General features: G+C 35.4%; 1 protein-coding gene across 5 annotated transcripts in view; it reads left to right on the top strand.

Annotated features, from left to right (window-relative positions):
• LNX2 (ligand of numb-protein X 2) overlaps nucleotides 1-17,776 on the top strand; it is a 103,062-nt gene that overhangs the window by 69,808 nt on the left and 15,478 nt on the right. For 4 of the 5 annotated variants that reach the window (XM_072611796.1, XM_072611795.1, XM_072611797.1 and 1 more), the window contains 3 exons: nucleotides 902-1,270; nucleotides 5,580-5,720; nucleotides 15,713-15,890. In XM_072611796.1, coding sequence (XP_072467897.1) covers nucleotides 902-1,270; nucleotides 5,580-5,720; nucleotides 15,713-15,890 — 688 coding nt within the window. Of the gene's footprint in view, nucleotides 1-901; nucleotides 1,271-5,579; nucleotides 5,721-6,989; nucleotides 12,991-15,712; nucleotides 15,891-17,776 lie in introns of those variants that run through there. The other variant, XM_072611799.1, reaches the window with a different exon arrangement.

Here is a 17,776-nt window from a genome sequence, read left to right as displayed (position 1 = left end):
ATCCGTTGGCCTGAGGGTACTGTGTCCCATTCTGTTCATCATTATGTCTTTTTTTAATATTTGTATATTTAGATATGAATTACTATGGTACCTTAATAAATAACCAAATGTGAAAGATTGCAATATACCATCTATATTTTATTATCATATTTGTTGACAAGAACAGAATGAAAATAAAAGATATTAAGTGAAATACCCTAATTCTAGTGAAATAAAATTTTTATTTTCTAAATGAAACAAATCAGAGTAATGGAAATTTGCTCAGTTTGAGAAGGATGTGTCTGAGAAGAAAGGAAAGACAAGTCATGATCTAATTTTAGGTAACTAGTTTAGAGATCAAACAAATCCATATAATCACAGTTTTATTCTAATCCCTTGACATAAAAAAATATAATATAAAACAATGGCATATTAATGTTTTAAGCATGGGACAGCTATGTGGGAAAAGAGGAGGAGGTTGTTTTTTTGTTTTGTTTTGCTGAAGGTTGCTTTTTTTCCTATCCATAATTTTATTATGGGCTTTAGGAAAGCTTTTGGTCATGTGACATGACATACTCTACTTAGAAAATCTATAACTGTCTCAGCAGTTCATCCAATTTAGGGGACATATTGACAGAGGTCTTTTAGTATTTAGTCCAGTTAAAGATGTTCTAGCTGCTACCTAGCTGCTACCGCTCTGTGTACCGTGTCCATCTTCACTTATACTTCAGTAACTTAATTTTAACTTGATGTTATGAGTAAGCCACTTTTAAATATCTTAAGTGACCTTCTGAGAAATTCTTTGTAATAACTGACTCTTAAAGTATATTTTAACTTACTCTTTTGAAAATACTGTAGAGATATTTATGCTGATTAATAGATTAAAATGTTAATGAGTGGGTTGTAATCTTTGTTTTTCTAGGTCAACAACTTTGACATCAGCAACGTGTCTCATAACTATGCCAGAGCTGTTCTTTCGCAGCCTTGCAGTGTGCTGCACCTTACTGTGCTCCGAGAGAGACGTTTTGGCAGTCGAACCTATAGCCATTCTGATAATAATTCTGTACGAGAAGAGAGCTTCCATGTGATCCTTCATAAGCGGGATTCTAATGAACAGCTTGGAATTAAATTAGTACGAAGGACAGATGAGCCAGGTGTTTTTATTCTTGATCTGTTGGAAGGAGGGCTTGCAGCCCAGGATGGCAGGCTCAGCAGCAATGACCGAGTACTTGCCATCAATGGGCATGACCTGAAACATGGCACACCTGAACTTGCTGCTCAGATTATCCAGGTAAATTTCATTTGATACTAACATTTACTTGCTATGCAAAAGGAACTGTATTGCCCCAAAATGGTAGTATTTATTAAGGAAGAATCAAAACCTTTTTACCTATTTTCTTTTACATCACCTGACTTTATTCTTGATTGTATTTTTCGTTAAAAATTAGTCCAAAAGTGCTTACAGATTGTATGCTTCTTCTGGTTTGATTATAAATTGAAAGAAAAGGAAACAATATTTATAAATACATTTCCTAAATATAATTTGTTAATATAAAAAAAACAAAGGATGTGATATAGTGGATAGAGAGCTGAACTTTGAGTCAGGAAGACTTGAGTTCAAGTCCCAGCTCCACTGGTTGAGTGGCCAGTTCTTGATTGGACATTTTCCATGTTGAATCTCAACATAAGAACAAGTTGAGGAGTTATGGGTGGCTAAACTCACTGTAGTCACTGGAGTATACAACATTGTCACTCTGTCATTTGTTTTGTTAGGGTTAAGTTATTGGTTTTGGTTTGTCTTTTTATTTTGTTTTGTTTTTACCAAACCTGTAATTTCATTAGAGTAGGAAGCTCCTGATGAGAAACTAATGATGGAACTTTTCTGCGACTTATAGTCTTAGAGTTGCCAGGAGTCCTAAATTTTAAATGACAGGCCCAGAGTCACAGAGACAATATACAGTGAAGGTCTTGATCCCAAGAGTACCTAATTATAAGACCTGCACTATAGCCACTAATCTATGCTGTTTCTTATGTGATTTATTTTATTATTTACCATCTCCCAAGTCAGTAAGACTTGGTTTTCATAAAAAAAACAGTACAGTGCTGCTTCCAATTCAGTTCAATTCATTGAACATTTATTACATACCTGTTAGGTTCCACTAGATTACTTTTCATTTCTGGATTCATTAAAGAAGGAATATACACTTAGTGAGTATGGCAACCTAATGTTAATTGGTTCCATGAAAACAATCACAGGAAACAACTAAGTGGGGAGAGTTTTTGCAGGCTCAGTGTTGTATATGGAAGATATGTTAGGCTGTTTGTAGTGCCTTGTGGAATGTACCTGAAATGTAAAGATTTGTATGATAAAATACAAACATACATTTTATAATTAAATGCACTAAGGAAAAATATACAGTGTAAGGAGGCAGACCAGTGTGTAGAAGAAGAGAATATTCAAAGAACAATTACAGACATTGTTTAAAGACTAACCTCCAGGGAAGTTACTCCTACTGTTGGGGAATTCCTTGGCTCAGAGGTCCTAAGATCCTCTGGGAGAGGGATTCCTTTGATCTGTTTGACTGGAGATCTATAAAGCAGGAGGCTAGTCTGGAAGATAAAAAATTTCATTAGCATCAGTTGATGGGCATCTGCCAAGTGGATGTCTGCATTAAGGAACAAGGGGAGATAGATAACATATGTAAGGTTTTACATAACTTTAAGATGACTTTCCAGCAGCAAAAGAATCTATCAAGTAAGGCTGCTCAACCAGTCCTCATTTGGGAGGTTGAGTTATGGGGACAGATTGTTAGGTCATTTGAGGAAAAACATATTCATTTTGGGGACTCCAGAGTTGCAGAGAACAGGTTTGTTCCAATGGGGATGTTTTCTCTGTATTTAATCTCATCAGACTATCTTGGTGGAGCAGGACACCGCTAAGGTAGTAGAGGCCCACCTGCCAGGTAGAAGTATTATAGTCTCATCCTATTGTTGATCAAAATACAAACTGGGCGTCTATCTCTATTTACGTAATCCTGTAGGTTTGCTTCTTTGATCCCTGAGGTAGCTTTTTTTTTTTTTTGAGAAAAGGTATTTCCTTCAAACTCACAGGTTGCCTCCTCCACAGTGCCCATTTTGTAGCTATAAATCAAGATATGAACAATATACTGACAAATGGATGAGGAGATTTTATATTTGCAGTGAAATATGATTAGATTTATATTTTTTAAAACATTATATATTATTTTACAGGATAATATCCTAAATCATGTAAAACCAAAACTGTCTAGAGCCAGGGTTGGCAATGTAAAAATTGTTCTTAGTTCCAGGCAGCAACTGACAGCTATTTTTCGCTGAAGAACCCTGCATTTTGAAATCCTTCTGGTAATCAAATCCAGTGTCTTTGTAGACCCAAAAATATCTGATGCGGAACTGCCAAAGTAGCCAACAATCGAATGTCCTTATATTTTTAAAACCCTGATTAATGATTTGCTCTTGTTCCCTTTAGGAATATTCCGACCCTTTAGCCATTTGATAATCCTAAAGCTCAAGATTCTGTGTGTGTTAGAATTTTTAACATCAAGCATTGGCGTTTTCTTTTTCATCCTGTCCTCACACCCTCCAATTTGGAAATATAGCTTCATATTTTTATTCCTTCTGCAATTTTGAAATACTTGTTGGAAACTTCACTAAATCACTCAGCCCCTCTGAAGTTTCATCTTTAAAATGAGAATTATACAATATTTACAGTCTTATAAGAACCAAATTAGAGAATGAATGTTAAACATGTTATATAAAAGCATTAAGTGTTACATAAATGTGAGGTGTTATTCCTAATCTTAAAATGTCAGAGTTGAAGCTAACCCATACATTTCAGTCAGTGAAATTTATTATTACATAACCAAAACTTTAATAAGACTTTAAATACTTAAATTTTCCAAACTAAGAACTGGAAATAAATATATTTCTTAGTGGTACTGATTTTAAATATAGTCACTCACTTCTTCAGTGCATTTTCCTAGAAGCCACTTCATAATAGTTTTATAGAGCAGAGTACATTTTCCCATAGTAAAAATATTAGAACTGGCCATTCAATTCCTAACTGAGGAATTATATGAGATATACTTAACAATATTTTGATGGATAAAAAACCCAGTAAATTTCTGCAATAATCTGAGATAAAATTATGTTTGAAGCAATAGAATTTGAGCAGGAAAGAACCTTAAACGTCCTCTTTCTCAACTTTTGTCATTTTATAGATAAAGAAAATGAGGCCAGGAAAGGATAAATGACTTCAAGTTGCAATTAGAACCTAGGTTAACTAAATCCTACACCAGTGTGCTTTCTGGCATAACACTCCTTCCCTTTATAAAAGCTCTATAAAATTAGGTATAAAACATCTATTATACATATTGATTGAAAAAGGGATCCCAACGTTCTATAAAGTTTGCTTGGTGTGAGGCAGGGGGCAAGGTGGTTCTTAGCTATGTCTCCATTATTAAAGAACAGAGGGTCTTAATCTGGTGTCCAAAATTTTAGTTTATTTGTTTGTTTTTTTAATTTAATAACAGTATTTCAGTAGAATTGGTTTTCTTTGTAATGGTTATGTGTTTTATGTATTTACAAACAGTCATAGGCTTCACTAGACTGCCAAAGGGGTCCATAACACAAACAAGGTTAAGGAACTCCAATATGGAGAATTCTTAGTGAGGAAAGTCCCTTTCCATCCAGATGGGTAGCTGTTCTGTAACACGTCAGCTTGGGGAGTTACTGGGCCACTGGAAAGGTTAGATGACCTGCTCAGAGTCACACACAGAATGTGTGTTAGTAAGGACTTCGTGAAGCCACACTGTCTCTTGTAAAACATGTGTATATATAGCACAGGAATATGCAACATTGCCAGGTTTTTAGGAATCATTTAGATGATCCCATATACCTTGACAAAAATGTCCAGAAAAGTTTGATCTGATGTCTTTTTTCTCTCAGTAAACTGAGCTGTATTTTTTTAAAAATAGCCATTGTAACATCCAAATATTTGAAGACAGAAGACCTCATCAAGGATTTTAGTTGTGAGTGTTTCAGAGAAGTTGCTTCTTGAATGTTGTCCTTTTTGTGCATCTTTTCTTTACTCAGCCTGGGGGAGGGGAGAAGGGCACAGAAAGGCAGCCTGAGTATGAAAAGTCAGTTTAACTTAGTAACTCAAACTGGAGATTGGGGTGGAGGGCAGTTCATGAACTGATGAAATGGATATATCTAGAAGGGAAATAAAAATTTTTGAGACACATCTTTTCTATCAATATACACATGTCATTCTGAGGGCTTTAAAAAATCAGCTGGTATAATATTTCTTTTTCTTATTGTGTTTTTTTACTATATAAACTAAAAATAAATAAATAAATATCATCCAGCAGTCATCTTTTTTCCCTTGTCGTTGTCTCCCCTATTGCCCAAATGGATCCCTGCTTGCAGAGAAGTGGTCAGTTAGATTGAGAATTGCAGGAAGATGCAGAGTACTGGAAAACAGTGATTACCTCTAGATAAATAATTCTTAAATTGGAAGATATCATTAATGACTGACTGGAAATGTGTGTTTTCTCCAGGCTAGTGGAGAGAGAGTGAATTTAACAATCGCAAGACCAGGGAAACCACAGACCAATAATACTAACAGGGAACCAGGAACTCACAACAGCAGCCAGCACCAGGCACAGCAGCTGTATCACAGCCGACCCAGCTCACATAAGGTGAGAACTCTTCTTTGTGTTTTAAAAGTCCTAAAAGTTTAACAGCCACTATTGATGGTTAAAATTATCTCATGATTAAAACTCAACTGAGAAATAGTCTTTTCTATAAGATGCAAGGGAAATGTGCTTAGTACTCTCTGGTAATTTGGACAGTGACTCAGAAGGATATCTCACCTTCTAGCCCATCATAAACCCTAGCTAGCTGATTTTGCATGTGTTCTGATGTGATTGTCTGAACTTAACAGATACCAATAAACATCTGTTTGCAAAGAACAGAAAAGGATTACATATGTAATTCTGAATCAATTCTACATCCAACTTGTTTCCTTTTTTAAAGTATGTAATCAATTCTCTATTCTTTTCCTTTTTGTTTGGCAGCACTATTTTTAGTACTTTCAAAGGTCTAATTATTAGTTTGTGTGGCAGAAGTTGAAACTGTCAGTAAACATTGATTAAGTGGGTACTATGTGCCAGGTACTGTGCTAAGTGTCGGGATTACAAAAAGAGACCAAAAAAAGTTCCTGCCCTCACAGAGCTCACAATCTAAATCTGTCTAGGCTTTAATTTCCAAATTCAGAAAACAAAAGGATTTGTTACACACTATCTCGTCTTAAGTCAGATGGTTCTTTAGTTAAACTTAATCTCAAATAAACTGTGAAAGTAGTTTACCAGATTGAAGGATATCTTCATTCACATATCAAAATAGAAGTGAATTATTAGCCACTTAAAGATCTCTTCTTTAAGTAAAACTTCAGTTACTTTTTAAATTAAAATATTTACTAGCTACTTTTAAAGCGCTAACTTCCAAAATGCTGTTTTATTTTGTGTGTATGTGTGTTTCACACATGTATTCTTGGTATCCCCAGAAAAATTTAGCTCAGCAGTAACACCTGACTTTTCTATCAAGCAGTGCTTTTACACCTTCTTCTGCATTAATGTGTAGCCAAACCCAACTTTGTTTTGTGTCCTCTGATCCATTACTTAAGAGAACTTAGGTTCTCTGCTTTTTATTTCAAAACTGGACGAAAAAGACTGCCTATGCAAATGTATAGGAAATATGCAATGGAAATTTGTGCATTTATTCTAGTATAATAACCATGGTTGTACAAAATGAGAAATTATTTAAAATGGAATTGTAGCCATTTCCTCAGACCTTTTATTTATACATTGTTTGTTAGATTATCCTGTGACAATCATGGCGGGGAGGGAAGGTCTTTCTCTTAGTCATTGTTGGCATTGGTAGTCATTGCCTGAGTCTTCCTTAATAAGCTGATCCTTCACCTGGAAGATGGTCATCTACCTGAGAGCCAGTGTAGCTCCAGAAAAGGACAAGGAACAATTGATTTATGGTGTTTGCTGCCTGACAACTCCAGGAGAAATGCCAGGAGCAGAATAGAGGTCTGTACACAACGTACAAGGTTTGTAGATCTAAACAAAGCTTTTGATACCGTCAGTCATGACAACTTATGGAAAATCATGTCAACGTTTTTTGCCCAAAGAAGTTTATCAGTTGTACATCAGTTTCATGGTGGCATGCTTGCCTGCATTCTGGCTGATGGATGATGCTACTATTGCTCTTCCCCACTTGCCAGTGAAGTAAAACAAGGCTATGTGCTTGCTCCCATGCTTTTTAACATGATATTTTCTTCCTTGTTGTCAAACGCCCTCAACAAGGACAGAAATGTGGTGTCAAGGTCAGCTGTCGCACCGATGGTAAATTCTTCAGCTTGAAAAGGGTACAAGCCAAGACCAAAGTGAATGGAGCCATGGTGCATGATTTTCTGTTTGCAGATGATTGTGCTTTCAATGCAGTCTGAAGCTGAGATGCCACAAAGTATGCATTGATTCTCTGCTGCTTGTGCTAATTTTAGCCTAACAATTAACACCAAGAAAACACAGGTGCTTCATTAGCTACTGCCACACCATCAGTACATGGAACCATCAGTTACAGCAAATCAAGAAGTTTTGAATGCTGTGGATAAGTTCATTTATCTTGGCAGTATACTTTCCAGGAATGTATACATTGATAATGAGGTTGACACATGCATTGCCAGAGCTAGCTCAGTGTTTGGGAAGCTCTGAAGGAAAGCACGGGAAAGAGGTATTTGACTGACTACCAAGCTGAAGGTCTATAGAGCTGTTGTGCTGACCTCATTATTCTATGCTTGTGAAACCTGGACAGTTTAACAACCCCTTGCCAAGAAACTGAATCCTTTCCATTTGAATTGTCTTAGGAAGATTCTGAAGATCACCTGGCAGGATACCAACAGGTTCCTGGCAGGAGCCAGACACCAAGCATACAAACTCTGTTGCAGAGCCAACTCCAGTGGGCTGGCTATTTAGTTCAAATTCCAAATGTATGCTTGCCTAAAAGACTATTTTATGGAGAATTCACACAGGGCAAGCACTCGCATGATGGTTAGAAAAGCAATACAAGGACATTCTCAAGGTCTCTCTTAATTTTGGAATTGATTGTGTGACATGGGAGACACTGGCAAAGGATCACCCAGCATGGTGTGCCCATAGAGAAGGTCCTGTGCTCAGTGAGCAAAGCAGAATTGAAGTAGCTCAAAAGAAATGCACCAAAGAGACTCCACCCCAAATTTTAACATGGACTATTTGTGTCCCACCTGTGGTAGAGCATTCCAAGCTCATATTGGGTCTGATCAGCCACAGTCAGATACACTGTAACTTGACTCTAACATAGTGATGTCATTTTGGTCCTCTTTGAGAATAAAGGACAACAACTGGCCAACTATTAAATAATGAGTTAGAATGTTCAATCATTTTTTCTTGTTTTAATTTTTACAATAATTTTAAAGTTGTAACACTGTGGAAAAATATTTGACCCTATGACAAAGTCAGAGCACATCAAAAAAATCCCTCATTCACATCATGGTATATTCTGCCAGTTCTGTATTCTCTGTACAATTGATTCTCCCCCTTAATTCTTATTAAAAAAATCCAGTTATTCAGTCCACACATTGCGAATCATGAATTATGTTAAGATTATACCTAAACCTCACAGTGAAACTTAGTTTTACAGTAACAGTCACTCTGGTTCCCTTCGAAAGAAATATATCAAAAATATACCTTACATGCTGTGGCTCCACAGACCTTGATCATTCAAACAGTCACATTGAAGTTGCTTTTGTAACTAACTTGAGCAACTTACTGCTAATATAATACATTCATTTGTCAATTGTTGAATGTTGAGAATAAAAGGCCTGCTGCCTTTTGGTGGAAAACAGCCTTATTTAGAAAACCTTAATCAGTCTTTCTTGGAACTGAAGTATATATTTTAATATTCAAATGATGCCTTAAATAAACATTTGTTGGTGTTAATTGAACTTCTGAAGAGTTCTTTGAAGCTGTTCATATATTATTTTGAGGTTTCCTTTTGGCTCCACCAGGTGTGTATAAGGGAGATAGTTCTGAATAGTTCATATTGAATATCTAAAACTTACATGAATAAATAACATATTCAGTGTAGAGTTTTCTTGTACTCCTTCAGGGCTCATTTCAGAAACCTCCTCCTACAGAAAGTGTTTTTTCTGATTGCTTCTTTTTTCCTCTCAAATTGCCTTAGATTTACTTACCTGGGCAGATCTAAGCTCCTCCAGGGCAGAAACTGGCTTGTTTTCACCTTTGCATCCCCTTTGCCTTAGCACCCTCATAATTGATGTTAATAAATGTTCTTTTAATTGAATAGTTAAATCAGGTCACCTGTTTCTAAGTAATTCATAAACTCTGGTGAATTGGTTTGTATGGAGGTATAAAGATGATTTGATTGTTTACAATTTTGCCTTCAAGTATTCCCTCAGAAGGGCACCTGGGTGCACAGAGGTCTGGGAGTACTGACCTGGAATAAAGAAGACTTGAGTTCAAATCTGGCCTTAGATACTTACTAGCTGTGTCATCTTGGGCAAGTCACTTAACCCTGTTTGCCTCAATTTCCTCATCTGTAAAATGAGCTGGAGAAAGAAATGACAAACCACTCCAGTATCTCTGCCCAGAAAACCCCAAATGCAGTCACAAAGAGTTGAACTTGACTGAAAAATGACTGAACAACAAAAGTTCCACAAAGCAGAATTTGCAAAACTATCCAGGAATGATCAGATATCTCTCCCTTCAGTATAAGTTTTGACATAATGAAGACACATTGCAGGAGCCATTTTGCTGTCAGTTCAGTTAGCATTTATTTGTTAAATGTTTGCTGTATGCTAGGCACTGTTCTGCTCAAAGCAAAACCAAAAATAATTGGCCATTTCCTTAGGAAAATACAGCTTGCATACAGATAAATAAATACAACATCGTTTATTTATCTATCTATTTATTTATTTTCAGTGTTCTGCAATCACTACCATATAACCTAGATTTTTTCTTTCCCTCCCTCCCTCTTCTTCACCCCCATCCCTCCTCAAGACAGCATACAATTTTATATAGGTTCTACACATAACATTCCTATTAAATACATTTTCACTGTAGTCATTTTGTATAGAAGAAGAATTAACATGAATGGGAGAAATATAATAAACCCAAACGTAATACAAAAGAAAATGATCTGCTACAATCTGCGATTGAATTTCATAGTTCTTTCTCTGGATGTGGAGGGCATTTTGACTTAAAAGACTTGGGAATTTTTTAAGTTCTTGCATTGCAATGAAGTTCTAAGTCCACTGGAAAAAATACTCTCACACTGTGGTTTTTGCTGTGTACAAAGTTCTCCTGGTTCTGCTCCTTTCACTCAGCATCAGATCATATAACTCTTTCCAGGTCTCTCTGAAGTCCTCCTGTTCCATAATTTATTCAGCCATTCTCCAATTGATGGGCATCCCCTTGATTTCCAGTTTTTTGCCACCTCAAAGAGTGCTGCATGTGGGACGCTTTCCCATTTCCATGATCTCTTGGGGATACAGTCCTAGAAGCAGTGTTGCTGAGTCAAAGGGTATGCACATATTTGTAGCCCTTTGGGCATAGTTCCAAATTGCTCTCCAGAATGGTTGAATCAGCTCACAGCTCCACTAGCAATGAATTAGTGTTCCAACTCTCCTACCTCTTCTCCAACCTTTTGTCATGTTAGCCAGTCTGATAGGTGTAATGTGGTATCTCAGAGTTATTTTGAAGTATATCTCTCTAATCAATAGTGATTTAGAGCATTTTTTCATATGACTATTCCTCTGAAAAGTGCCTGTTCATATCCTTTCACCATTTATCATTTGGGAAATATACAACATAATTTAAAGAAAGAAATCACATTAGCAGTTGAGATAAGTAAGACTTCACAGGAAATCACAGTTGAGTAAAGATAAGAATTTTGAGAGGTAAGAGGGAAGAATGAAAGAGTTTAAGTGCTTTACAAATATCTCAGTTTTTTCCTCACAACAACCCTGGGAGGTAGGTACTATTGTTATCCCCATTTTACAGTTAAAGAAACTGAGATTAAGTAATTTGCCTTGGATCATATGTAGCTAGTAAAGTGTCTGAAGCCAGATTTGAATTCATGTATTCTGGAGTCCAAATCCATATCCATTGTACCATCTAGCTGCCTCATTTAATAGTATGATGATAACTTTTCATTTTCTTTTTATTTCTTTTTATTATTTATTATTCATATTTTATTCATTTATTCAAATTACAAATTACATTTATTACAAATGCCATTACTCCCAGAATATTTTGGCTAACTGAAATCTGTTTTCTGTAAATAAAACCTCACATAACTTAAAAAAAATACACCAAAAAAACCCCCAACTCACAAAATGGTACAAAGAAAGACTTTTGACATTATTGAAATAAGAAACCAAACGAGAGGATGAAGGGAATACAGTGTCTTTAAAACCTCCCCAAAACATTTTATTTTTGGAAGAATCTTCCTGACTCAGAGTTTTTGACTCTTTGTGACATGTATTTCCCTTCTCCTCAATTAACCCTTTTTGACTTCTTTAAAATGTAGTTTTGTAGTTCCTGATTTGCAGATGAAATGATGGTGTACTTAGAAAGCCTCAAAGAATCAGCAAAGAAACTAATTGAAGTAATTGATAGTTTCAGTAAAAAAAAACAAGATACAAAATTAATCCACAAAATCATCAGTAATTCTCTACAGTTCTAACAGGAACCGAGGAAAATGATATTGGAAGAAATTTCATTCAGAATAACTACAGAAAATAAAATATTTGAGAAGTAACTTAACAATATGCATATAAAATTTGTATTATCGCAGCTAAAGACATTCTTTATACTATATAATATTAAAAGCCTATTTAAATAATTGAAGAGCTATTCACTGATCATTGGGCCATGTCACTATGTTTTTTAATCGTCTCCATCAATTTATAGGTTTAGTGCTAGTCAAAACAGACTTCATTTGGAAGAACAAAAGCTCTAGGACATTCAGGGAAACGAGAAGAAATAAAAAATAATGGAGACATAGCGTTATCAGGCTTTGAACTGTATTATAAGGTGGTATCCAACAAAATTATTTGGTACTTCTTAAAAAATCCAGAAAAGTAAATTGATGAAAAAGAGCTAGATAAGAAACAGAAGCAATTAAAAACAATAACCTAGTGTTTGATAAACCTATCAATTACTTTAGGAAGACTCCCATTTTCAGCAAGAATTATTTGAAAAAGTCAAGAACATTTAGCAGAAATTAGGTTTATACCAAACTTGTAACACAAATAGCTCAAAATAAATACATAACATCAAGTTAAAGGTCACATAAAAAGAATTTTTGAAAGAATGAGAGAGAACTTTTACGAACTATTACTTGGGGAAAGGGGCTGGGGTTATTAATTTTTGAATAAATTTTTGATACCTTTTATTTTAATAATCACCTCACATATTCCACTGTATCCATCCCTCCACTTTGTCCTAGAGAGCTGTTGAATTATTACAATAAAAAGGGTTCTTGAAAAGCAATTTTAAAGTCCACTAAAATAACACACATTGAAAAAGTTTTTTCTGTGTAGTGTTTCACACTCATGATTCTCCACATGTACAAAGAAACAGGGAAGGTATTTTCTCATTATCCCTTCTTTGAGACTAAGCTTGATAATTATAATTTCAGAGAATTCAGTTTTGATTGTTATTGTTTCCATTTACGTTATAGTCTGGAATTTTACCTCCAGGGATTTCCTGACTCTGCTGATTTCACTTTGCATCACTTTATCTAAATCCATACTTCTAGCTTCACTAAATTCTTACAAAACAGTAATATTCTATTATATTCGAATATAATGTTTGTTTAGCTATTCCCCAAGAAAGCATGTTAAATATTAATACGTAATTAAATTATTAAATATTATATATTTATATATTATATATAATATAATGTTATATAATATATATTAAATAATTAAATATTAATGGAGTTGCAAACTCTTCTACTATGCTAAATATCAATTTGGATTGTGCAAAAAAAAGGTTTTAATCTGAGTATATACCTGTAGTAGTACTCTCCATGATTGAAGAGAGCTGGAAACAAAAAACATGCCTATAGATTGGAGAATGATTGAAAAAAATAGAGTATATGAATGTAATAAAATGTTATTGTATGATAAGAAATTTGAAATGTGAATAATATAGTAAACTTGGAAAGATTTGTGTGAACTAATGCTGAAAAAAAAAGCAAAATTTTAAATAGTTTCCACAGTGACTGCTACAAAGCAAATGACAAGAATCCCTAAGGTTTGGCTCCAAGTAACCTTCCCCCTTCCTCCCTCCTCATGGCCCAGAAGCCAGGGGATTGCCAAGACAGAACATAACTAGGTGAAATGACTGGATGGGATGGTTTTGCTTACTTATTTTTCTTTGCCACAAGAGAGGATTCTCAGGGAGTCCCCAGAAATGACGGGTATAAAAACAAAAGACATCTCAGACATCTTTAAAATTCTTTTTAAGAGAAAAAATAAATGGAAAAGTATTTTTAGCACTTTAAATGTATTGAAGTACAAAAGCAAATAGTACTCAAGATCTGTGTAGATAAGGCAGCATACTCACCTTGCCCTATTGCTAAGTTCAGAAAGGTATTATTAGTGCTCTTAAATACAAATCATGTTATGATATCACTAAAGGTAACATTGTAATTAATGTCTAGAAGCAAATAGTCATTATATCTCATTGCTTTGGTCAGTATTTTTAAAATCATAATTATATTTGTCCTATCCACAATGTCATCATGAGGCTTGTGAATATGAGAGAACATTCTGTTGACTAAGGAATATTTATCAAAAACAATGTTTGTTTTTTCCTCTTTATCTTCCTTGTTTTTCTTTTTTAAATATCTTTGGAATATTTACAGTCATCTTAGCAGAGTCCTTAGGACAGCTTCCACTGTCAAACTTAATATGACTTAGGATTTCTCTAGAACCCAAATTCTGCCAAAGACTTTGTCTGCTTTAGACATTACTTCATTGGACCCCTCCCCACTGCCTTGGATAAGATACTGTCATTACAAGTAGCAGTTTCTTCCGTATTCCTCCCTATACTTCAGAGATCTTTAATTTATTCCTCTGCCATACCTCCTTACACTTTAGTAGAGGATTCTCCAGAGTTATTGTGGCAAAACTATTTCCTTGCTTCTCATAACTTGGCAAGGCTGGTCCTCAGATGATGGACGGGACTGGTGACATTGATGGTGAACAGACACAATTCTCTGAAATCAGAAAAAGACATGTGTCCCACTTCTCCCAAGTATCTGTATTCAATCAAAGGAATATGGACAAAAACTGACCAGTATGGGGCCAGTTTTGACATACGACATCTATAGGTTGTTTGAGATATTATATAATTGTGAAAAAACTCCTTGAATCAATCTTCGCATCTCACTTGAGTTTCTAGTCAGCATAACCTAGGTCTCAGTTAAGGCTCTTTAAGCAGCAAGCAAAGGTGATCCAGTGTCTCAGCCACACAAGGTTAGGTTCAAACAATGCAATAAAATTTTCTCACAAGACAGAAACTGGACTAGACCCATAATTGAATAGGAATGGAGTCAGTGTGGTTCACTCAATTGTCACAGTTCCTTCATTTGGAAATGAGCCTCTTACATTCAACCAGCAGATACTACTGGTAAAACAAGAGTGAAGGAGTAGATCAACGAAGTGGACATGCAACTTTTTAAGGATAGAAAAACAACACATAAATTAACACTAAACACCAAAACAGAAATTTTGAAAATTAAAAGCAAGATAACCAAATTGAAAGGATAAAAACTATTGAATTAATAAAAATAAGGTTTTTATTTTTTCAGAAACTAATAAAATTTTATAAGTGTTCAGCTAATTTGATTTTTTTACTAGAATGGAAAATCATTGTTAATTATTAACACTGAAAAGAATTTACAAGAAATAAAGATGAAATAAAGGAAACAATAAATTATTTTGCCCAGAAAAAGAAATAGAGAATATAAATAACCCAATTTCAGAAAAGGAAATTGAAGAAGTCATAAAGGAACTCCTAAAGAAAAATGTGTTAGGACCAGGTTGTTTTACAAATGAATTTTATAAAACTTTCAAAAAAGCTAATTCTGATATTAAATCAGCTGCTTATAAAATAGAAAAAGTGATCCAAAGGAAAGTGGGTTTTCTAGCATTTTTTTTTTTAATACAGAGAACAGAGCAGACTGAAGCTCATAAAGAAATACGATATGAACAGAACAGCTTCGAAAGTAACATACTGGATTTATTATAAACTAAAAGAAGAAAAGCAAGCTAATAAATTCTTGTTTTCATGTACCATCCTCATTATCTGCCTTATTTTCTGTATTGAAATGCTAATTTGTTTTGGTGTTTGAATTCAAAATAATTTTTCAAAACTTGTATCTTTTAAGCACTGTGTAAGTGTATTTGGTCCTTAAATATTTTCTGTTTCTCAAGGGTGGTATGACTGTGCTAAAGTTAAATTTAGGTATATTTTGTCAATTTAATGTAAGAAAAGCCTATTTTCCCACTTTTTATTTCTTATTATTTAGTGGATATTTTTCCTTGTTATAGGATCTTTCCCAGTGTGTTACATGCCAAGAAAAACACATTACTGTAAAGAAGGAACCACATGAATCCCTTGGAATGACAGTAGCTGGAGGCAGAGGAAGTAAGAGTGGTGAATTGCCAATTTTTGTGACCAGTGTACCACCTCATGGCTGCCTTGCAAGAGATGGAAGAATTAAGCGAGGTAAAGTTTGCTTTTGCGGATGTGTGTAAAACTCATGTAAACATGTAAAACATGTAAACATGTCAAACTCAGTGAAATAGGTTGTTTCTTCTTTAAAAAAAGGATTTTATGTTCATTAAGCTAGTAAAAATATTTTAAGAATCCATATATAGGGGTTGGAAAACAAAGAAGGAAAAGCATAAAAGATCAGGATGGAGGGAAATACACCATTAAAAACCATAACTGTGAAAGTGAATGGGATTAACTCACCCATAAAATTTAAGAGGGTAGCAGAATGAATTAGAATCCAACAGTATACTGTTTACAAAAAAAAAAAAAAACTTGAAACAAGAAAATACATGGAGTTAAAATAATGGGCTATAGCATAATCTGTTATCAGTTTTAAGCATCTGTGCATCAGATGGCATAGCTTCTAAATTGTAGAGGAAAAGTTAAATATTTGAGCTGCAGGGAGAACTAGTTAGTTAATAAGTAAACATTTATTAAGTGCCTACTATGTTCAGGCACCATGCTATGTGCTAAGGATACAAATACAAGTTTTTAGAAAGTGTGCTTAAGGAGCTTACAATTTAATGAAGGAAGATAGCACACAAAAGGAAGCTGAGGTGGAGAGAAAGTACCTAGCATAGGGATGTGATGGAAAATTCCCAAAGCAGTATTGCTAGTGGGAAATAGGAGACTAAGCAAAGCTCCTTTCTTAAATAGAGGCCTTCTGACAAAAGATTCCAGTTGGAGGGACAAAAGTTACTGATGAGATGTGAGTACCAGAAAGATTCAACTTTGCAGGATAATGATATTTTCTAGTGATGAATTTCCTAGAGTAGAAGGCATAATGAAGAGATAATTTATGTAGCTGGTGGGAAATGGGGGAAAATAGACTGGGATAATAAGGGAACCTCAATTTATCCCCTCTCAAAGCTAGATAAATCTAAACAAAAAAGAAATTAAAGACTTGAATAGAATTTTATAAGTGTTAGATTTGATGGACTTTTTGTGAATGTTGAATAACAATGGGACTATGCCTATTCTCAGTTGTGCATGGTACCTTCACAAAAATTTACCATATTGTTAGAGCACAAAAATATTGTAAACAAATGCGACAAGGCAGAGCTGTTAAATACATCTTTTGCAGAACATAATGTAATAAAAATATACTTGGCAAAGGACCTTTCAAGCAAAGATTAAAAATTAATTGGAGGGGGCAGAGCCAAGATAGCAGAGTAAAAGGATGGAACTGCTCTAGCTCTTCCCTCATAACCCATAAAATACCTGTCAAAAATGACTAAACAAATTCTAGAGCAGCAGAAGCCACAAAATGAGTGTGAATCAGATCTCCAGGCCAAGACAGCCTGGAAGGTCAACAGGAAAGGTTTATCACACCAAGCTTGGAGTGGAGTGCAGCTCAGCCCGGCCCACGCAGCACGGGCAGGACTGGAACAGGCTTCAGGACACAGAATCACAGGTAGCAGCTATGGTTCTCAGATTTCTCAACCCACAAACGTGAAAGGCAACTTCAAAGGTCAGTAACAAAGCTCTTTCACCTGAGTGAGAGGGGAGTGAGGTTAGCCCCAGCCCTGGCCCCAGGGCAGCAGCAGGCACTTTTGGAGCTCTCTGCCTAAAGACCCTGGGGGAATTGAGCAGCTGATCTGGATCTCAGCCCTGAGGTGGCGGTCCTGGGGTGAGGAGGAGCACTGACACTGGCATGGTGGAGCTGATGGTGGCTGTGGAGAGGGAACCCTTCTCAAAGTTCCAGGCCAGAAAAGAGTGCTTTTGGTTGCTCACAGACCCCAGAGTGTAGGCCAGGAGAGGAGTCAACTCCACTCCCTTGATTTTGGAGGAACTGAGAACTTTTACAGGTCCCTAGAGATATCTCAAAAACCAGCTGC

Source organism: Notamacropus eugenii, chromosome 5 (assembly GCF_028372415.1).
Source record: "Notamacropus eugenii isolate mMacEug1 chromosome 5, mMacEug1.pri_v2, whole genome shotgun sequence".
NCBI classification, from domain to species: domain Eukaryota; kingdom Metazoa; phylum Chordata; class Mammalia; order Diprotodontia; family Macropodidae; genus Notamacropus; species Notamacropus eugenii.
The sequence above is the reverse complement of the archived record's forward strand: the minus strand, read 5'-3'. Positions and strand labels throughout refer to the sequence as shown.